This window comes from Scatophagus argus, chromosome 8, assembly GCF_020382885.2.
Source record: "Scatophagus argus isolate fScaArg1 chromosome 8, fScaArg1.pri, whole genome shotgun sequence".
NCBI classification, from domain to species: Eukaryota; Metazoa; Chordata; class Actinopteri; family Scatophagidae; genus Scatophagus; species Scatophagus argus.
Window position 1 is genome coordinate 15,602,502 of NC_058500.1, and position 20,087 is coordinate 15,622,588.

Genomic DNA, 20,087 nt, shown 5'->3' on the forward strand with positions numbered 1-20,087 from the left:
CTTGAAGTGAATTCAACACCAGTCCTTCTCTCAACGGCAAATACAGACGCTCTTTACTGAGTCTACTTACTCCTCAAAAACAATGGGGAATAAAAATGACGAAACTGCCAACGCTGTTTTTGAGGAAATATGTCAGAATATTTTTTTAATGCAACAATTACTCATAATCACTCATTCTCCCACCATGCAACATCAGCGATACTGTGGTGGCTTTGGAGCTTCCTGCTAACTGCGCGTATATTCGCAGATCTCCACCGAGACAGCACACTACTGACATGTATGTTCGTTTGACAAAAATGGTGGCGACTACCTGTTACAGATCAGGTTATGTGATTGCGACCAATAGGGGAGTCTCCGTGACGCGAGGAAACGCGCAGCTTCAATAAATACTGCTTTAAATGGAGGCTCGAGATTAGGCTTCGTCTTGCAGCGTAAATGTAGCTAGCGTCATATCTTATGGTGAGGAACTATGAACTTTGTATTTATTGCATCATAAGTAAAGACAATGTAAATAATGCTACAGTTCTAAGAGATAAAGAAGTAGGCTGTATGCATTCAGGCACGTACTCCCAGAGCACACGCCCACTAATTTATTGCTGTGATTGCTTTTCTGTTGGCAAGTTTACACGAGCAGAATAGTTTTATTCGTTAAATTTGCAGCACAGTTTTTTTTAGAGAAATAGAGTGCACTTATTTTGGGATGAATTGTGACTAATACAATCAATACAGTAAACTTTCTTTACAGTTGATGAGGACACCAGATCTCACATAACATGGATAGAGAGTGGTTCATTGGACATGAGAGGATTCCTTCAACAAAATCTGAAGAGCAGAAGTCCAGCTCTTGCTGCAGCATCTCAAGACCCTGCATGACTGTCAACCTGACTGAAATGCTCCGAGCTGACAAACCTAATGCTGTGAAGAAGCCAATTCCGATCCGTCCCCCAAGCCCCAGAGTCTCTCAGAAAAAGGAGCAAGAGTTCCACCGCAGTTTGTCCTGCGAACCCACCCCTAAGCCCATTATCCGACGACGGTCACACTCTCTGCCCTCCGCCACAGAGAAGAAGAAGCAATGCAGAAATGTTGGTGTGCGGTTTGTTGACTCTTTGGGGGTTGATCTGGAAGACATCAGGCTTTTCAGATCTGGGGAGGATCCGTTTATACCACAACATGTTACCTTTAGGTTATTGATGAGTGCAGAGTTAGCAGATGGAAGGCATCTGGAGATATCCCTGCCATACCTGAAGCCAGTTTTTGCCCAACAACCTGGAGACCAGCCAGAATTCCTGCATCGTCTCTATGAGCAGAAAGTGTGTCTGGAGAGAGTCTTATGTTTTGAACTGGGGGTTGTTGGAATCACCCAGGTCCTAAATTTGGACTTTGAGAAAGATGTCACAGCTCGGTATTCATTTACAGAGTGGAAGAGCTGCGCAGAAACTAAGGCCTCTTGGGTGTCCACCATCACCAAGACTTGGGAAGGAGGAGGGGGGCAACTTAATTGTGATACATTTCGGTTTCACCTGCCTGTTCCACCATTCCTGCAGCCTGGGGCAGTGTTACAGTTTGCCATCCAGTACAAAGTCTGTGGGGCTGAATACTGGGACAACAATAATGGAGAGAATTATAAGTTAGTGTGCCATAACTACAAGCTGACTGTGCCCAAAGAATGTGAGGATAGTATGGTGCACTTTATTTAGGATGCTGACTAAAGGTAGAAGAGCACTTATATGATGACTGTCAGCTAGGCTTGTTTAAAATGTATAACCACACTGTAACACATGATTTTGTTAGACTAGTGCTAACAGTTTTCTTTGTTCAAGATAAACCTTTAACTCTGGACCTTCTTTGCCAGAGTGATATTAGCAAATGCTAGTGCACTTATATCTGATGCCAAATTTAGTGCCACTTTTATGTTTAAAAAATGCACTGTATTGTTTGATTTTCCTAGCTCTTTCAAGAAATTGCACTTTAATGTGGGACCCTCCAATGGAAGTGATACCCACCAAGCATTACTTAAATATGCTGTAAAACTGAAATTAATGCACATTCTTCCAGTTGCGTCTTTGACATAGAAAATTGTTTTATACACAAGAGTTTGGTCTGCTGAACCATTTTTCTCTGTATTCAGAGTTTATTTTTGAGTCAAAAGTTAGCAAACCAAATATTCAGACCATGCAATCAGGCACAAGTCGAATACCTTTTATTGAAACAAAATGAATGCTTATTTTGTTATATAATAAAGCACAATTGCTACAGAACTTCCTCTAGCTTTATTTTAAATATTTGAAAACATTGTTCTTAGGTGTAATTATCAGCTAACTACAGTACAACAACATGTAACTACTGTTACATAGAAACCGATCACAGAAGCTGCTAAAGCTGACGGGGAAAATATAGCTATTGATTTTGATTCATGTGAAAGTGAAGACTCGCTCTAAATGTGCCATTCAGAATACGAATAGACGTCTGCTAAGGAAAAAATGAGAAGAAGAAGAAAAACAGAGGGCCTAAAGAATACAGAAGCCTCTGTAGTTCTATAGTAGGGAAACAGAGGAAGCTGATGGACGTCAGCGGTCTCCTATGCGCCTGCGTGAAGAATAGACTTCGCGCGTTTTGCGTTGGATCGATTGTAAACCTGTCAAATCTGTCAGTTAAAAGGTATCATGTTTTTGATATTCCACATCACAGTAAGTAATATCACAAGAAGAACAAAATTCGATATCATCACGATTTTCGTTATTCAGTGCCTGCTGAAGATTAATTTCGGAAATTATCGTCAGTTGTGAGTGGTAACTAACATTAGTTGGCATCAACAGCAAGTATGTTTAAACCAAAGATAGCTAACTTTTAACGTCGAAAATAGTAAGTGGTATGGCCATTAATGTGGTTCGTTTTTGAAAGTCAGCTGTCCATAAATAGGTGATATTAATTTGTGTCACATTTAATTTACAACGATAGCAGTGTTGACAGGCAAAAGTAACAGGCTTAGGCTGTCACCTGTTAGCTAACGTTAGTTAACGTTCAAAGTCATCTCATTAAGGTTTAAAAACGATACTACTGAGCCAGTCATTGTTTAAAATCAGCTGCACATGGAGTTTTATCGATTGCCTAGCTTAATAAATAACGCCATGTTGACCTTCATCAAGGCATAATAATGAATAATGTTAGCGTGAAGACTGGCAGGTTGATGTTTGCATCTACCTTTACAGTCATTTTGAAGACCGCAGAGACCAAGTTTATTACGCTAACGTAAAATCTGTTCCTCGGAAGGAAGAATGGCACCGATTCAGGACACACAGGTGGGAGTAAATCTTATAAATCTGAATGTAACATAAAGTAAAGCTGCTTAAATATTTTTTGCTGAAGTGAAAAGCAAACTTTGGTGAACTCTTTTCATGTGCAGCTGGAGAAAGTCATTGATGAGGTGTTAAAGAGTGGGGATGTCCAAGCACTGGATGCATTCTTGCAATGGAATATAGTGGAAGGAACCTCCATAAAATGTTCCCAACAGTTTCTCACCAAATTAGATAAACTTGTCTGCAAGGTAAGATGTAGCCATGTATAGTAACTAATATGCCATGATGCTCTGTTGCTTGTGGGGTTAATTAAAACATTATATTGTTAATGTAGAGTCTAGATACAAAAGATTCCAGGTCAGCACATTTGGGTCTTGCTATCCTCTGCAAGTGTGGGAAGAACCTAAAACTACCACGTGATTGTCAAGGGCTGCCAGGATTAATAGATCAAGGCCTGCTCAAAAAGATAAGTATACATATTATTCCCACACACAGCATGTGAATGCTGTTTAAGTAACTGTACTTAGTCAGTTGTCAATTGAACCTGGTTTTGTGCAGATGGTGCAGTGGTTTGAGAAGTGCAGGAAGCTGTGGATCCAGTGTGGCCCTCAGTGGGATGAGAACTTGTTCAACCTTTCAGAGGACTTCTTTGATGTCTTGATGGTAAGCTGATGTCTAACAGTGAAGCACAGTGTGTATAATAAAACTACTGTAACATTTACTAATCATGTTAGTGCTCATAATGTAAAAAATGTAAAATGTGTTTCTTCTCTGTTGCAGGTGGTTCATGACTCGTGCAAAGCAGGTACACTTATACATTTCTTTATTTGTCTTCCAACGTCAGTATGTTTTTCACCTTCAATTAGCCATTCTTAGGACCCAGAGAAAAGTATAATTAAAACTGATATTACACCTTGAATTGTCAAATGTTTAGAAATTTCATTATTTACCTGAAAAAGTCTAATCTTACAATCACAGTACTACTTGAATCTCCTTGTTCCACTGACAGGTAATTGTTAAAATCTCCTCTCACTGGGGTCAAAATGTGTAGTTTTGATCCCACTATCCCACTTGTTTGAGGACACTTTCGAATCAGGTGCTCTTGACATTGTTTCGAGGAGATTCTGCCACTTATAGACTGAGAGTTTGTAGGAACAGATTAATGTGAAAGATTCATCACACGAAGCTTCTTTGAACCATGTCAAGGCTTAAGATTCACTACTTTAATGATGAATGAAAGAATATTAGATAAAACATTGTCTCTATTATTTTTTTTTTTTACAGGAGCATGCAAGATCACAGAGTCCTTCCTGTATCGTGTTGGTCAATTAGCAGTAGACCCCAGAATCTACATCCTGATCCAAAAAGAGGTTTGAAGTAGTTCTACTCCTTTGGAGTAGCATTAACAACCTTGAGTCATGTGTTTGCTCAGAAATTAACTTGCTAATAATGTTCTAACAGGCTATTCGTAAATTTAACCTAATTCTGGACAAAATCCCTGTGGAGCTCACCAAAAACACGAAGATCCTAACATCACAGGAGGCCTCAGATATCATGTATGTCATGCTGGATTCCTCATAGTGAGTCATTATTACTCATTTTTAGTAGCATTCACATACTTATGAGCTTTTGCTTGTTCATCATATTTCTTTCAGGGTCAAGCTGGCTCGTCAGATATTGGAGGGTAGTGGTACGTTTTTCATGTATAGCACTGTCTCTTCACCCAGAACCATACATAAACACTATAAAAAATGTACATCTGTGTGTTTGTTTCAGATTACGACTTCCAGACAGCCCAGATGGAGGCATTGTGCAGAATGGTCACTCCTGACCAGAGGAAGGAGCTGGCAGATCACTGGTTCAGCATGGAGCATGTGGCCAGTGCCTTTGTCAAGATCCGTGATTCTGAGTTTGAGACGGTGAAAACTTGTAGATTATCCAAATGTGTCACCTTTGCCTCTTATTTGGATTTAAATTTAGCTGTGCTAAAGTGATAATGTATTATAATAACATTCCAATTTGAGTTCAGCCAGAAACTTTAATATAAATGTGTGTGTTTCCAGGATTGTCGTAAGTTTCTGAACATGGTGAATGGGATGCAGGGCGACAGGAGAAGGTACACACATACCATAACTCGGCTTATCCCGAATATTTATTTTTTTATTCACCTTACACCATTGACTCCAACACAGTGAATCAGAAAATAAATAAGAGTGACTATTCTTCCTCTCTCCCCAGTGATATTGCACAAGTATAGAATAAACACAGACTCTGTGCAATTTCTAACATTATCTTTTCATTATGTCCTCTAAATGTGTACAGTATTTGGGGGTAGGAAACACATACAGTGCTAATGACAGATGCACATACCTGAATAATGATGTCCTCTCTATATTATAGTGTGTTTTCTTATCCTTGTTTGGAGGTTTATCTGGACAAGTATGAGGTTGGTATTTACATGATTACTTTGGTTCAAATTACAGCATAGTAAGTGAATGCCCAAAGATGCAAATTAACAGTACAGATTTGGTCTGACAGCACATTTAAGGAAATGACATAGAACTCTTTTTCTTTTTCTTTTTGGTGCAGTTAACGATCCATTAAATATTAAGCTAGGTCGCATGTAAGGCAGAATTTCACAATCCATATTATACTCTTAAGTGTGTCAGTAGATGTGTCCCAAGGACTGTGGTTATGTTGTCAGCTGCTGATACCCTCTGATGAGAAGCTGGAAGAATTTTGGATTGATTTCAACCTTGGCAGTCGCAGCATCTCCTTTTACTTCTCTTTGGCTGATGATGAAGCTGAGGTACCTTGAGATCACTGATGAAAGTGAATATCATAATAATCATATCATAATCAGCAGAAGACGTACAGTGTATCTGCTTGAGCCTAATGTAGTATGGTTTCCCCTTCATGAAGGAAAGTCAGTGGGAAACAATATGTATCACTGAGGATGAAGTCCAAAGCTACACTGTCACAGGTAATCAGAACACAAGGACAACTGTGTTTGTATTTGATCCCTCAGCAGCAAATTTCAACCAAACATAACGATATGAAGTGTATTACGGTATTCCATGCATCCATCTATAAAAGGGGCAGACAGGAAAGTCAAACTTGTATGTCAAACCACAAGCCTTTTGATGCATGAATGAACTTGACAGATTTATTTGTTTTTAAAGACTTTTGGTTTCATCAGGAAACATGCATAACATACAGAGTGTTATTAATCTCCAGAGGAGGGCAAGAGGCACGTTTTGCGGTTAAAGTTGTCAGAGATGGTGGTCGTGGGTGCGGTGGAAGGATCCAGTCTTACCATCCACTTCAGCTCCTCCCTGGACATCCTGCGGGCTGCTCGTAGTGTCTATGGACACAGCAAAAACAAAGTAGGTCATGGTTTATTCACTCCTAATTGACACACAATATTAATAAGTATAAGTAATAGTATAGTATTAATAGTGTAGGTAACATTTTTTGGTAATTTGCATTAACAAACATCTCTTCCTGTCAGGGCTTTGTGGGAAAGACAGGCACATCTGTAGTGGAGACAACAGTTAGAATTATAATGGAAGATAGCAGCTCTCAGGTAAAAAGCCTATTTATTCATCCATTCATTTTCTATAGTGCTTTATCTGTCAGGGTCGCGAGGGAGCTGGAGCCTAGCCCAGCTGACGGGGTGAGAGGTGGGGTGCACTGGGGTGGACTGGTCACCAGTCACAGGGCCCATTACAAAAGCTATAATGTACTAATCTGGAGACAGTTTGGGTGGATGCCTGGTTATGAATGAAACTGACTTATGTTTGAGATTGGCTTAGATCGTATTGTCAAGGTATAATTATTTCAGTAAATGAGGTATGGTGGCACATAAAAACTCTTTTGTCTGGTGTTTGGCCTTAGAAATAAGGTTTACATCAGTGTGATATTACTGTGCAAACCAACATTACAGCTGTGTGCCATTTGTATGTATGCTGCACTACTTTGCTATGCTTTATCACTTTCTGTCCAGGTCGTTCCAGAGAGTCAGCTGCCCCCTGGAGAAAGTGAGACAATTACTGCCTCATCTGCCCCTGTCCAGGTGAAAGAGTTTTGTACTGCACACTATACTCTACATTAAGTCCAATATGTAGCAGTTAGGTATTAGTGATTACTTCTTTTGACAGCTCAGTGAGTTCATGAACATACATTACCAGGCTTTGCAGATCTTGTGGATTTTTGTGGTCACAGTAGTTAATGCTAATTTATTTTGTATAAAATAATTGATTTCATGTAAAAATACAGTACATAAGATCAATAAGCTTCATGACTGTTAAAGATGACTCACAGGTAATCAGTAATATTACACTGAAGAAGTGCAGTTGTTGATTGTGGTTCTGTTGTGATAACATGCATTGACAATTAGATAGCTGACTGTAATACCATAAGAAGGGCCAGTAGGGGGTGTAGAGAGCAAGGAAACTATCAATATCATGTTTGAGTTTTTGGTTCAGACAGTCATTATTGTTTTCCATCCAGATGGTGACCCCAGCCACGAAGAGGATTTCAGAGTCTTCCACCGCCATCAGCAGCAGTGCGGGAAGAAGAGTGTGTGGTGCCAGGACCTTCTCTGCTGTTATGCCATCAGGTAGGTAACACTGGAAATAGTCAGGAATTGCTATCAAACCAGCTTCAATGTTACTGTGTTCTTGTGAAAAAATCCAGGGTTTAAAATGTGCAATATGCTGACATATTATTTTGCATTAAATCTCCTTTACTAAACCTCTTGGATTTAATGTTCCTTGTTACAGGGCCTCCTAAGCCTTTCTGATGTGGGAGGGAAAGATTAGTGTTTACTGTTGACTTTTGATAAGATTACTGATGTCATGTCAAGTTTTTCTTTCAAGATTGCATAACGGTGCATAACTACCGGGCCATGGAGAAATAAGATGGTTAGATTAAGGTAAACCAGACTTAGACTGTCTTCAAAGATATTTTTGACAGTTTTGTCCAGTGGCTTTTGTTGATACATAGAGTCAAAAGAAGTGCACAGTTGAAACAGCACATAAAGGGATGGGGCCTAAACCTCAAATAGCTCTTTCCTGTCTTTGGTGATTAAGTTAATTGTGTGATTGTACGTGAGTTAGTATTTTTCCAATTGTCAAATTATTTCTTAGTGACACATTTGCTTCACATGTTTCTTGATTCAACATACCGGTATCTTTATCCACATCCACAGTACTGTAGCTAAACCACTCCAGGCAGTTTGTCCCATGTGATGGAAGCTCTAAATTGGTTTCTATCCTTTCCTTCTTTCTTTCTTAATGTCTGTGAAGATATGTTAAAGCAATGCATGTATTTTCGATGCTCAGCATTGACATTGTTCTTTTCTCACTTTTAGACACTCCAGCCAAAGGGAGAGGGAAGCCATCTCTGGAGATGGTCCGTTCATGTGATAGGAAGGCTGAACTTTACTTGGGAGAGCCAACCAAGAGTGTGAAGACATCCAGTTATGGCACAACACCTACCAGCACAACAGCATGTGTCATGATGGGGCAGGTATGACACATGGTGAACCTCCTGCGGGCAAAATGTGATATTGTTTTTGCTTTTGGAATGTGACCTTGATTTCATGGTGTCTGTCTGTCAGAGTGATACATCTCTACAGAGTGCGACTTCCAAACAGGCCAGTAAGAATAAGGTTGGTCAACAAAAATATATATAATGACCAGATATTACAGTTGTATATGTTTACTGTGGTACAATCCTTCTGAATTGTTGTGATCACAGGGGTATGGTACCACAGCTATGAACATAGTAATAGTGCTTTTGAATCTTTTTAGTGATTGCATGTATTAAATATCAAGATTAAATCTGATAGCCCCAGGTCCTTCTATACCAGCTGTCAGGAACATCTGCTATTTTGCATGTTACTTAAGGGAAAGAATGTTGTATTTAAACAAAACATATCATTCTTTTGTATTTGTTGACTCTGCTTGTCCTACAGAACATTACAGAGGGAAAAGCTGTAGATGTGGTTCTAGCTGGACAGGGAGAAGAACACTCTCTCGGTATTACAATGCTATAGTGACTTTTGACTTTTGCATAACCCAGAAATAAAGCTAAACTGTTTTTCATCAGAGATCCTTGAACCAACCACTGATGTGTTTACTTACAGAGCAAGGTTTTGTGCCTGACACCCAACCCAGAAGTGGAAGAAACACGTAAGCACTCCACAGCAGTTGCACATTTACTGCCATCAGAGTAACCAATGCTCTGATGGGTAATTTTGTGTGCATTTGTGCCTATGTGGTCTGTCTTCATAGTGTATAACTTAACATCTTTGTTTAAACTTCAGCACTTTAAACTGGAACAAGCTGTCAGTGTCTGAAATGCTCATGATGCCCACTCAGAAAATCAGTTCTCGACCCGGTAAGTTAAAAATTCATCAAATATCTTTACTATTTCTAGGATGTCACTAATTGTTTTGCACATTAAAAGCCAGTAACATGCAAAAACCCTACGTGTATAAAAGAAAATGTGTGTCACCTCACTTGTTTTGTTATTAAATTAAATAATTTCTTTCCTTTAGAGCCTTGTTCCTCAGCACATAGATTATCAGTTCCAGTTATTGGCCCAAACAACCAAAAGCAACTCCATACTGTACTCACTCAGCGCCTACAACAGGTCCTCAATGAGAGGAGCCAAGATCCTGCACCTCAGGAGCCAGCTGTACCCCAGAGAAAAATGTCTGATGTCAGAGAGGAGTCTAAAGACAGAGGCTCCACAGAGCAGCAGTTCCATAGAAATGGCCTGGCCAAAGCGAAGAGCAAAGGCCAGGTGTCACTGGATGTGGATTCTGCTCCAGTGAACGCACCAACCACTGCTTTCACAAACAAAGCTCGGAAGGAGGCAGTACCACCCAGCATTAAGGCTGAAGCTAACAGGACCCTTTCAAGCAAACAGAAGGTGTGTGTTCTGTAAGCTTTAAGCAGCTAAATGTCTTTTCTAAGGTAAAATAGCATGTTTTGGTTCTCACACCATTTACTGTCTCTACTCAGAGAGATGCAGAGATTGCAGGCAGCATGGTGAAGCTCATCTCTAGCCGTTATGAGTCCACAGCCAAAGTTGCTGTAGAAAATGCCGGTCAAAGCTGGAATCGTCCTTTTCTCAACAGGTCTACATATTGATGATTTTAGGGCTACATTATGTTGTAGTGTCGTAAATATACAGATGCCGCAACTATCATAATTCTGCCACCTATTGACTGTTTATTTATTGTGATTTTGTAATAGACCGATCTTCAATATGAGCTGGTTACCAGCTGGTAAAGTAAGTGATCATTGAGGTGTAACTTTAAGGTACTTCTCTCTGGCTTGATTTACTTAAGATGATCTTTATCTGCTGTAGAGAGAAGTGTCTGAAGCTGAAATCCTAAAGAAATCCCGCAAGAAAACTACAGCAACCTCTACAAGGCAGAAGTAATATAATTCAGTTCAATTCTTTGGATATTTCACTGTTTTTCAATGCATTACAGGATGTGTTCAATGCCTTTTTTTTCTGTTGCATAGAAAAGATGTTTTTACATTCAGCCCTGATGCACCATTGAGTACTGAGGTAAATATTACTAGTGTTAGTTATTTTATATCTTCTATAACTTGTACCTTGGTATCCAGTGTAGTGTTTGAAGTCTGTTTTATTGCACTTTAGGGAAAGAACAAAACCTTTATGAATGCTTCTGGCATATCAAGCAGGTAGGTCTTACTGTTGAAAATGGCCTTTGGGCTTTGAACATTTGAAACAGTAACATCTTCTCAAGAATTTGCGATATAACTGTCTAATTTCATACTCTCCATATTGTTTGACAGTGGTATCTGTTACTCCTCAGAACTCCACAGCACAACCAAGAAAGAACAACCTGTGACAAAAGTATACTTTCATTGTACTCTAGTGTTGTATAAATGTTGTGTGTCTATCCTTGCTGCATGTTTTCTCATGTAGTCCTGCTCTTGTCAGGAAAAAGGGAGGAAACCACAATGATCTTCCAAAATAAGGAAATATTTCACTTTGAAAAAGTTAATATGCAGCACTCATTGTTAAACTAAAGTCCACCATGTGCTACCTAGTAAAGCATGTCACTTTTCTACTCTCTTTATTTTTACCTGCCTCTCTGTCTTTCACTATTTTGTTGGAGGAGAAGCGCCATGTGAAGAAGCATCTGTTCAGTGACACGGACACAGACTATGCCACGACAGATGTCAGCTGGCTGAGGGAGTCAAGCAGGAAACCCAAACCTAAAGTTATCAAATACCCCAAGCCCATCAAACCTAAACCTGCATCACCTTGTACTTCATGTAGGCCATTAAAGCCACGCATTCATGCTGCTCACAGTCTGAATTTTGTCACATTAAGCCTGGATATTCATACAATTATTTAAATATAGTACTATTTTCATAAACAGAAAAGGATTTTCTTCCTTGCAGATGGATCCCCAGACTTACCCCCATCCTCTCAAAAACCTGAAAAGTGTGAAAGCAAACCTAAGAAGGTAAGGAAATATTGTTTTTCTAAATAATGTGCCTGTGATGCACTATCCGAGTTAGCCACAGCGTGGCATTGTTATTTAAACAGAGGAAGACGAATGTGAAGGAGGGAGTGGAGCAGCCAAAGAAAAGAGTGAAGCCTGCAGCGGCACCTACAGCAGACAGGAGGCCCCAGAGAGCTGCAGCCATCTCTACCAAGAGCTACAAGGAGCCAGACACCGATGACAGCCAGTCAGAATCAGAGATGCCTTCTGTTTCCAAGGCAAAAGTCTATATCTATATCTCATACCATCCTTTAGTTATAGTGCTGTTGCAAACTGACTAAAATCATACTGTCTTTGTCCAATAATAATAGCACACCCCCATAGATCATTTGGAGAATGCTGAGAAAAAACATGAGGTTGCTCAAGTGAAGAGCAAAAAGACTGCCAGCAAACAACCAACCAAAAACTATACGAAGCCTGAGAACAATGATATCCAGTCAGAGTCGGTGTCAGAGCTGTCACCCCCTTCCAAGGTAGTCAGTGAGTTTATATGACATGTTATTCTTGTAAAGTGGTAATTCATTCAATAAACCTTCTTTATATCACATCAGGCTTCACCCAAGGTGCTTGAAGTGCCTGAATTGGGGTTGGGGGGGGGATCAAGCATTGGTACACCTTCAAATGCTACCTTATGTATTTGAGTGATAGAATAAGCACAGTCAATTCATATGCCAAATTAAACAATGACTCCTAAGACTACAAGTTCACCCTGTAGCACCAGCACGATTTTAAGCGCAGACGTGCATATCACAGCGGCAAAGGCACATTAGCTAAAATCACACAGCAGTATTCTTATCTTATTTAGTGTAGCCTAAGTTTGTTCATTTGCTGTGTTGTGTGCAGTTTCAAATGAGAAAATCGTAGCTTTCTTTTGAAAGCACAGCAGCCATTTCAAAATGGTGCTAAATAAATATGATAAACACAATACAATAATAAATATGGTGATAAAATAATTTTTTAATGTAGTCACTGTGGAATCATTTTTGAAATCTAGTTGTGATCAAAGTTGTATCATTATTCTCATTTTCTTTTTTTGGTTTGTCTGCCAACAGAAATGCTTTGTGAGACAAAGACATAAGAATACCTGTTCAGAGGTTCCAAAGGGAAAGAAGAGAAAACACACCTCCTCTGAGCAATCCACTGATTCCTATAGGAGAGTGGACATCAACAGCCAGTCAGCTCTGAAAAAGCCTTCTGGTCTCAAGGTGGGAGCCCAGCCTTCTCTTTAGGTCACTCCAGCATTCCCTTTGAACAGTCTTAGGCCTGGTGAATTATCACATCTGATGATACTAGGTTTATCGTGATTCAGGCTTATTCTGAAAAGTGTAATCTTTCAGAGAGAAATATATAGAATATAGATATAAATAAAATATATTATAGTTTTCTCACCATATTAGACAGTTGATAGCGGTCCTAATACAGTGCAAATAAAAAGTGCTGTTGTGGCATTTATGAATTAAACTTATTTTTGTAAACTTATTAACTTATTGGTTTACAATTACTGTTCCCAACTAAAGACGTCCCAAAAGCCGTTTCTGCAATCTGTCATACAGTGTATCATTTAACATGAGAAGTGTATCTCCTGTAGTTCGAAGTGAATTAAGCTGGGAATGAGCCACAATCTTGAATGTGATTATTTGTCTTGTGGTTCAGAAAGTGATCGCCGCTTCATATAACAGAAACACTCTGTTTTTCAGCAACAGAGACCCGAGAATGTTGATCCGGAAATTTCGAAGTTAAAGAAGACAAATGTCTCCCTTGTTCAAGAGCAGACAAATGCACTGAAGAATTCCTGGGCTGCCCGCCAGGCCTCTTTTTCTCCATCCCCTATTTTCAGTGAGAGGATGAGATGTAAGAATGTGGAAAACCACTCGCCAACATAACAGTTAGATAACAGTCATTTGACTCCTTTGACATCAGTTATTAATTGCTTCATGGTCAATTAAACAATTTGGCCACTTAATAGCCCTTTGGAAACTTTGGTTTCTAAACTGAAAATAGACATTGCTTTTGCTTGGATTTTGCTTAATTCTAATAGATTTTAGAGAAAGACAGTGTTTGATTTTTCACTTAGTATAACAACATTGTATGTCTGTTTAACTAGTTTAAGAGTGAATGCTGCCTGACTTTGGAGTTTATTCAGGCTGATGGAGGGCCTAGCTTCATTTACTGATGTCAGAAAGTCACTTTGTCACTTTTATGTATAGTAACAGAAAGACAATTCAAATTTGTTCAACGTGGAATGGTTACATGTACAACAGAATTCTTCACTTAAAACTCAGATTGTATGAGATGCTTTGCATCCATCTATGTTTGCACTAGACATATTTTCACTCATATTGTCACCACTTCTTTGGAGACTGTTTTAAAGCTGTTACATAAATGACCCCATTACTCTCCAACCTCTTAACTGTAAATTGATATGTAGAAAAGCATGTATATATTGACCTTATACTCTCTGTCCAACTTCTGAGGCCAGCTGTTTGAACATCTGTGCTTATTTTTGACCCTCACAGCTGCTGAGAGGTCAGATCCAACCTTGGGTTTAAGCTGCTCCCCTCTCCTCACCCCGTTGGGATCCCCACTCCCTGCCTCCCCCGACCTTGCCTGCCAGGACACCCCCTCGCCAATCCTGCTGCTACCCAAACCTTGCTCTACAGTCAACAATAAAGGAAACTTCAAGCCCTCATCCGTCTATAGTGCAGAAAAGAAGCACGGCTCATCCAAGACTCAATCCACCGAGTCTGTCATCTCTCTCCCTTCCCTGACCCCTGTAGGTCAAACTCCCACTGGACCTCGTGCAGCGCAGGTAAAACATCACCTCTCTGACACCTTATGTAGGTCGCATGCTCATATGTGGATTCTGTGTTAAAGGTTAGAAGCACATTCAGAAATTTTTGATGGAGAATAATACCACATGCTGCACATGTTAAACAGACCATCTCAGAATCTTCTTCAGTTCTAATGAACGGGGAGTTTCCTGGTATTTAACATCTTTGAGTGATTCACACACCTTTACCCTGCATGGAAGTCATTGACGTCACTTGGCGGTCATGTGAGAATCACTAGAGTGATGTGAATGGAGGTATATGTTATGAGATGACTGAAGGTGTTCCTAAATGGTAACCTAGAATGTAAGGAAGTAGGTTTGTGACCTAAGCATTGCTGGTTGAAATTCCCAGACCAGCTGAGAAAATGTGTAGAGAAAGTAAAGAAGAAACCCTTCAACCTGTAAGAGTTTGAGGTTTTGTCTTTAAGCTCTTTTGGTTCTATTGGATCTCACATTGCTCAATCCTGAACTGATCGGAGCTGTTAGTGGTTACAGTGGAAGTCTGAACTTTGTAAAGCCATTATTAGTGAATGATTGAGCAGCGTGATTGAAATGACCTATGTAACTCCAGTCAGAGCAGATAATGACACTCAGCACTTCATCTCTGCCCCTTAATGCATCGTAGAAAATGTCTTTATCATTTTAATGCCACTGCACACTGAGAGACATGGCGATTAGATAATCACTAAATGAGGTGCTATATTTATTCTTATCCATTGTTTCCTCATCACCTTCTGTCCTTTTCCATTCTTAATCTGTGTCCAGATGAGCCCAGTCCAGCAGAGCCGAACCTCACCACCGCCATCTCGTTTGCCCACTCTGCCTCTGTTGACAATGCTTGAGCTGGACAAGCCGTCTATGCCCTCTCCTCCTGAATCGCCATTCCCTGAAGACAGCTTCACCCATGGCTGCCACTATGATTTTAGAAAAATGTGTTCAGAATCCCAGGTTTCATTGAGCCTGTCATCCACTCAGTCATCAGTACTCAGTAGTAGAGCTGAGGACAGCCCCACTGCTGTCCTGGCTATCAAAAAAGAGGTAGGACTTTACTGCACTTCATGTTTTATGATTTGTCAATTATAATTGGATGGGTAGGTGGATGGGCGGAAAGACCAATATTGACTATTTACCGAGTTATTGTAATATTTACATGGCTGTAGCCATCAAATGACTAATGCATCTCTGTCCATTCTGACAGAAATCTCCACCTTCAAGCTGGGACCTTAAGCCACAGCTTCATGTCTCAGGTAAGAGGCCTTTTGCATCCAACTGGATTTCTCAGTTGCTGCTGTCTGACCTCACAGCTGCGTTTCCTCTACACCTAACCAATCTTGCAATATTCATTCTGAGTACAAATTACCTTAAATGGTGATGCTGTTTCTTATTATAGGACCCAGTCTCAAGCGCTGTGTGTCCTCATCCCATAAGTGTGAAGGAGAACAGAAGGAAGAGAGGAAGAAAAGCAAGATGAGAGAGCAGCATTCTCCTCGAATGAAGCCAAGAAAGTTGTTTAAGTCCTGTAAGACTTGCTACTTGTAAATTAGTGTAAAATCTAAAATGTGGAATGGTGGTAAATTTAATTTTTTCACAAGCATTAATCACACAGAGTATCATGAATGTCACCATGTCAGCATTTCATAATTGCATAAATGCATTTCAGCATTTCCTGATCTTTTTGGTTTAAATTGTCTGTGTATTAAGCTGTACTTAAGGTCAGCTGGAGTGACTGCGAGGTACTAAAATATGGCTACTTTTGATTGTTTTCCCTCTGATATTTCCATTGACTCCTACGTAAATAGTATTTCTTCATTGTTCCAGAAACTGGACCTCACGATCATGCCCAGATTTGGGGATAGCAATGTAGTTTAGAGAAAAACAAGGAAAGTAGGCCAAAGGATAACAGGTTACAAAGGAAAGAATATCAGAACAATATCAGAACAAAATTAACATCAACACAGAGACAACTCATAGCACAGTGAGGTCTGGGCCCTTCTGTGGGGAGTTTGCATGTTCTCCCTGTGCCTGTGTGGGATAAAGTGTTTATAGAAAATGGATGGATAGACTTTGTAAAGATAGCCATGCAATGAAGATGTGCAAAGAATTTTGAAGGAAAATCCGTTTTGCTTACTTAATGATGATTATATACATTATGTATAGAATTTGATATATATTTGAATTAACGGATTTGTGGATGGGTCTGTCACCCTCAGTCGCTGAGGTGTCTGCTGAGAGTGAGGTGATCCAAGTGATGTCTTCATCCGACATGGTGAGCTCTAGTCACTGGGAGGCTGAAGTTGGGGATGAGGACGTGGACAAGAATTTGGAGTTGCCAAAAGCTGATGTAAACCCAAGTCACCTCTGCCAGCAGTTCAGCTCTGAGCTGAAGAAAGTTAAGGTTGGATGCACACACACACACACACACACACACATTTAAATTGTCAACAATACAAGAAAATAATATCTATTAAATGTGCTTGTATTCAGGACCGTTCTAAGATGATGGAGGTTTACAGCAAGCAGTCTTTGAAGACCGTCCAGCAACACTTCTCCTCCTTCAACATGCAAGTTACCAAATACAGGTCATTTAGTATGTAGTTAGTATGGCAGGCATGACCTTTCCCTTCACTGGTCATGTTGGCTAGTAGAATACAAAATTAATGTACAAATGTGCTGTTTTTTACCATCAGCATATAGTTTGTTGTGATGGCAGGTTGCCCACAAATGTGTGTTTTAGACAAAAAGACAGCACAAGGACTCAGTGTTCTAAATTTATTCTGACACTGATGTATTCTCCGCAGTACTCTCCGCTGTTCTGTCTTCCTGCAATCTGAAAACAGTCACTTCTGTGTTTGATTTACATTGCTATTTCACTGATTAATTCTCTCTCGTCTGTATAGGAGTCAGAGGCGTAAGAAGGTTCAGGAGGTCCTCTTGGAAGAGATTCACAAATTGGAGCAGGATGACACTACGCTGAAAAGCATGGAGAAAGACCTGGCTGTATGTCACTCTGTATCTCTTAGTCTGTCTGCCTCTAACACACACACAGCCTCTTACTTTGTAACAGTTCAGGGGAGAATGTGAAAGCAATATGATCAAAAGCAAACTATCCCATCATTCAATATTCTGTTAAATGAGACTGCCAATAACTATGATGTGTTCTGTGTGTTGATTTGACCAGTGTTTGGTCTCTGTCTTCTCACAGATGTACTGGAAAAAGCAGAGCATGGCGTTCCATTCTTACAAGGAGCTGGAAAACAGGAGGTGAAACTAAAGCCTGTGTGTGTGTGTGTGTGTGTGAGAGAGAGAGAGAGAGAGAGAGCACTGAAATAGCCGTGTTGTTAGTTTGATGCCATTTTCCTCCTACTTTCTTATCAATGGTTTTGCCACAGGCTTAAAATCATATGCTCTGTAAAAGGTTGAATAACATCCTTGTTTATTCATTAGAAAACAGATTAAAAAGATTGATTGGAAAAAAATATTTTCCTCAGACTTATGATCATAAGCTAGGTACGCACCTGACAACAGAAGCTATTTTTTGAAGAATGTGGCCAGTGCTTTTTCATATGATTAAATAGAGTTCACTGATGTTTATTTAGCAAGCATTTCCCCCACTATTACCCAGACAAGCAGTGCTGCCCTGACTGCAAAGGGCCATTCTGTTGTACAGTGGTTTGTAACAGTTCGCACCTTTGAAAAATGAATATATTCCATATTAATATAGAGCTTCCAAATTCATCAACATACTTCACCTCTCTCTGTACTTTAAATAACACATGATGTGAGCAGTGTCCTGGCATAGATGCAAGTAGCTGCAAGCTAATAATCTGCCTTTGCTCAAAATGCGTAGTTTTTGAGTTGACCCCGTTCATTCTTCCCTCTGCTCATATATGAGTGTCTCAGTATCTTCTGCTGAGAGGCACCATGTGTATCATCCTATCACCTCCATTATTCAGAGAAGTGTGTTTGGTGTTAGATGGGTGAGCTGTGGCTTCTTTTTGGACAGCAAAGATTTCATGTGACATGATTACAGTAAATGCCTGTTGTCTTTGTGGCAAGGCCTTTTACCATAGTTTGTCCATAGTCTCCAGTCATCTTACTTTCAGTTCCATTTCATTTCCACAGACATTTAGACTTTCTGCTTTACCGGACATTACTAGAAATGTGTTTGCTTCTTGATCACTAACATCGGACAAAGTGTGTCAGTGGTGGACTTTTAAGTTGCTGTGTCATCAAGAAAAGCCTGTTTACTAAATCGAGCCACATCTTTAAACTTAAACTTAACTACTTCTTCTTACTCTCTGTCTCCTTCCCTCCAGAAACGAGTCCGTGGCGAAAGCGCTTCAGAGTAATGTGTGTCACAGCTTGGAGTATGAGGAGAGACTGTTCACGTCCCAGGTCTGTTCCTCACACTTGAACTTCACAGCTGACATCGAATATGTGCTTCATTTGTTGCCCAAGTGTTAGACTTCTCAGTAGCTGTGTGCATCCAGAGCTAAGGTGCTCATGAAGAAAATTCATTCAGAATTTAGCCAATTTCTTAATAAACTGGCCAGTCTTTCTGTTTTTTGTTTTGCTGAGTGGCCTTTACGATGTTTTGCTTATCTCATTGTCTCATGTGTCACCTCATTCCCTGCTTGTCCTAACTGTCTCATATTCTGTGTTGCCATCACTGAAAACCCCACTGCTCTGCCTGGTGTTTTCAGATGGGCCTGGTGAGAAAAGATATGAAGTCATTCCAGGACAGACTCCTCTGTCAGATGGTGAGTAGTCTCGACATGTTACACTTCAGCCTGGATTAAACCACAACAATTAGACGTCTTTTTTTTTTGGTCTATCTTTCATTTTGTGCCCTTCATTCTAGCAGCAGTACAATTCTCCATTGAAACCCTGTAGGTAACATAAAGTGTTAGTGCTTGATGATGTTGTGTACGGTCTGAAATGAAGATTCTTTCCTGAATGCTTTTTTTTGTGCTTGTATACCTTTTGTAGCAAGAGGTGGAGATCCTGAGTGTGAAGAGAGGTCTGCATGCTCTGTTTTTCCCCTGATGGAGGTTTTCACTCTTTCCACTATAAACAAGGTTGTGTATTTTACCACACAGTGCACACTGTGCGGTGTACCTCAGTTGTGCTGATTTCATTTCCAAGCGTTTGCCTGAAGTGTTGATTTTTCTGGTTCTGTCTTTATTGAATGTGGATGTGTTTGGTTTATGCTGACCTGCATGTGTTGTTGCTGTAGGTTTGTGTTTATTAGAAATGTCCTGTTATTCTTATATGTGTTAACTGTTGAAATTTATACATTCAGTCTTTTCTTAGTGTTCTTTGGAAGTAAGGAAAAATAAGCTGCTTTTCCATGTCTTCAATTTTCTTGGCTCTGTAATATTTTTAATACAAATTTCTAATT

General features: G+C 39.9%; 2 protein-coding genes across 4 annotated transcripts; both read left to right on the top strand.

The window, feature by feature from the left end:
- Positions 1 to 98: 98 nt before the first annotated feature.
- ppp1r3da (protein phosphatase 1, regulatory subunit 3Da) lies at positions 99 to 2,255 on the top strand. Of its 3 annotated transcripts, none has more exons than XM_046397144.1 (2): positions 99 to 459; positions 730 to 2,255. In XM_046397144.1, the coding sequence occupies exon 2, from the start codon at positions 774 to 776 to the stop codon at positions 1,695 to 1,697; it is 924 nt and encodes a 307-aa protein (XP_046253100.1). In that variant the 5' UTR covers positions 99 to 459; positions 730 to 773; the 3' UTR covers positions 1,698 to 2,255. The 3 variants fall into 3 exon arrangements, with proteins under 3 accessions (XP_046253100.1, XP_046253099.1, XP_046253101.1); XM_046397143.1 differs by having other exon boundaries at positions 746 to 2,255; XM_046397145.1 differs by having other exon boundaries at positions 99 to 277; positions 746 to 2,255.
- A 275-nt stretch (positions 2,256 to 2,530) lies between these two features.
- Positions 2,531 to 20,046, top strand: LOC124063576 (synaptonemal complex protein 2-like). Its single transcript, XM_046397364.1, is given in 46 exon segments — positions 2,531 to 2,687; positions 3,210 to 3,299; positions 3,404 to 3,544; positions 3,631 to 3,762; positions 3,855 to 3,959; positions 4,077 to 4,101; positions 4,581 to 4,666; positions 4,758 to 4,852; positions 4,952 to 4,986; positions 5,073 to 5,215; positions 5,360 to 5,412; positions 5,697 to 5,742; positions 6,001 to 6,105; positions 6,219 to 6,279; positions 6,534 to 6,682; positions 6,808 to 6,882; positions 7,303 to 7,371; positions 7,809 to 7,917; positions 8,671 to 8,828; positions 8,920 to 8,970; positions 9,277 to 9,340; positions 9,448 to 9,493; positions 9,628 to 9,701; positions 9,862 to 10,238; positions 10,331 to 10,446; positions 10,565 to 10,601; positions 10,680 to 10,750; positions 10,841 to 11,023; positions 11,138 to 11,198; positions 11,464 to 11,623; positions 11,753 to 11,817; positions 11,901 to 12,074; positions 12,168 to 12,329; positions 12,909 to 13,061; positions 13,554 to 13,707; positions 14,373 to 14,665; positions 15,452 to 15,724; positions 15,885 to 15,933; positions 16,077 to 16,205; positions 16,897 to 17,081; positions 17,171 to 17,265; positions 17,584 to 17,683; positions 17,889 to 17,947; positions 19,003 to 19,081; positions 19,390 to 19,446; positions 19,676 to 20,046. Coding segments are annotated over 45 exon segments (4,935 nt in total). The 5' UTR covers positions 2,531 to 2,687; positions 3,210 to 3,275; the 3' UTR covers positions 19,733 to 20,046.
- Positions 20,047 to 20,087: the final 41 nt, after the last annotated feature.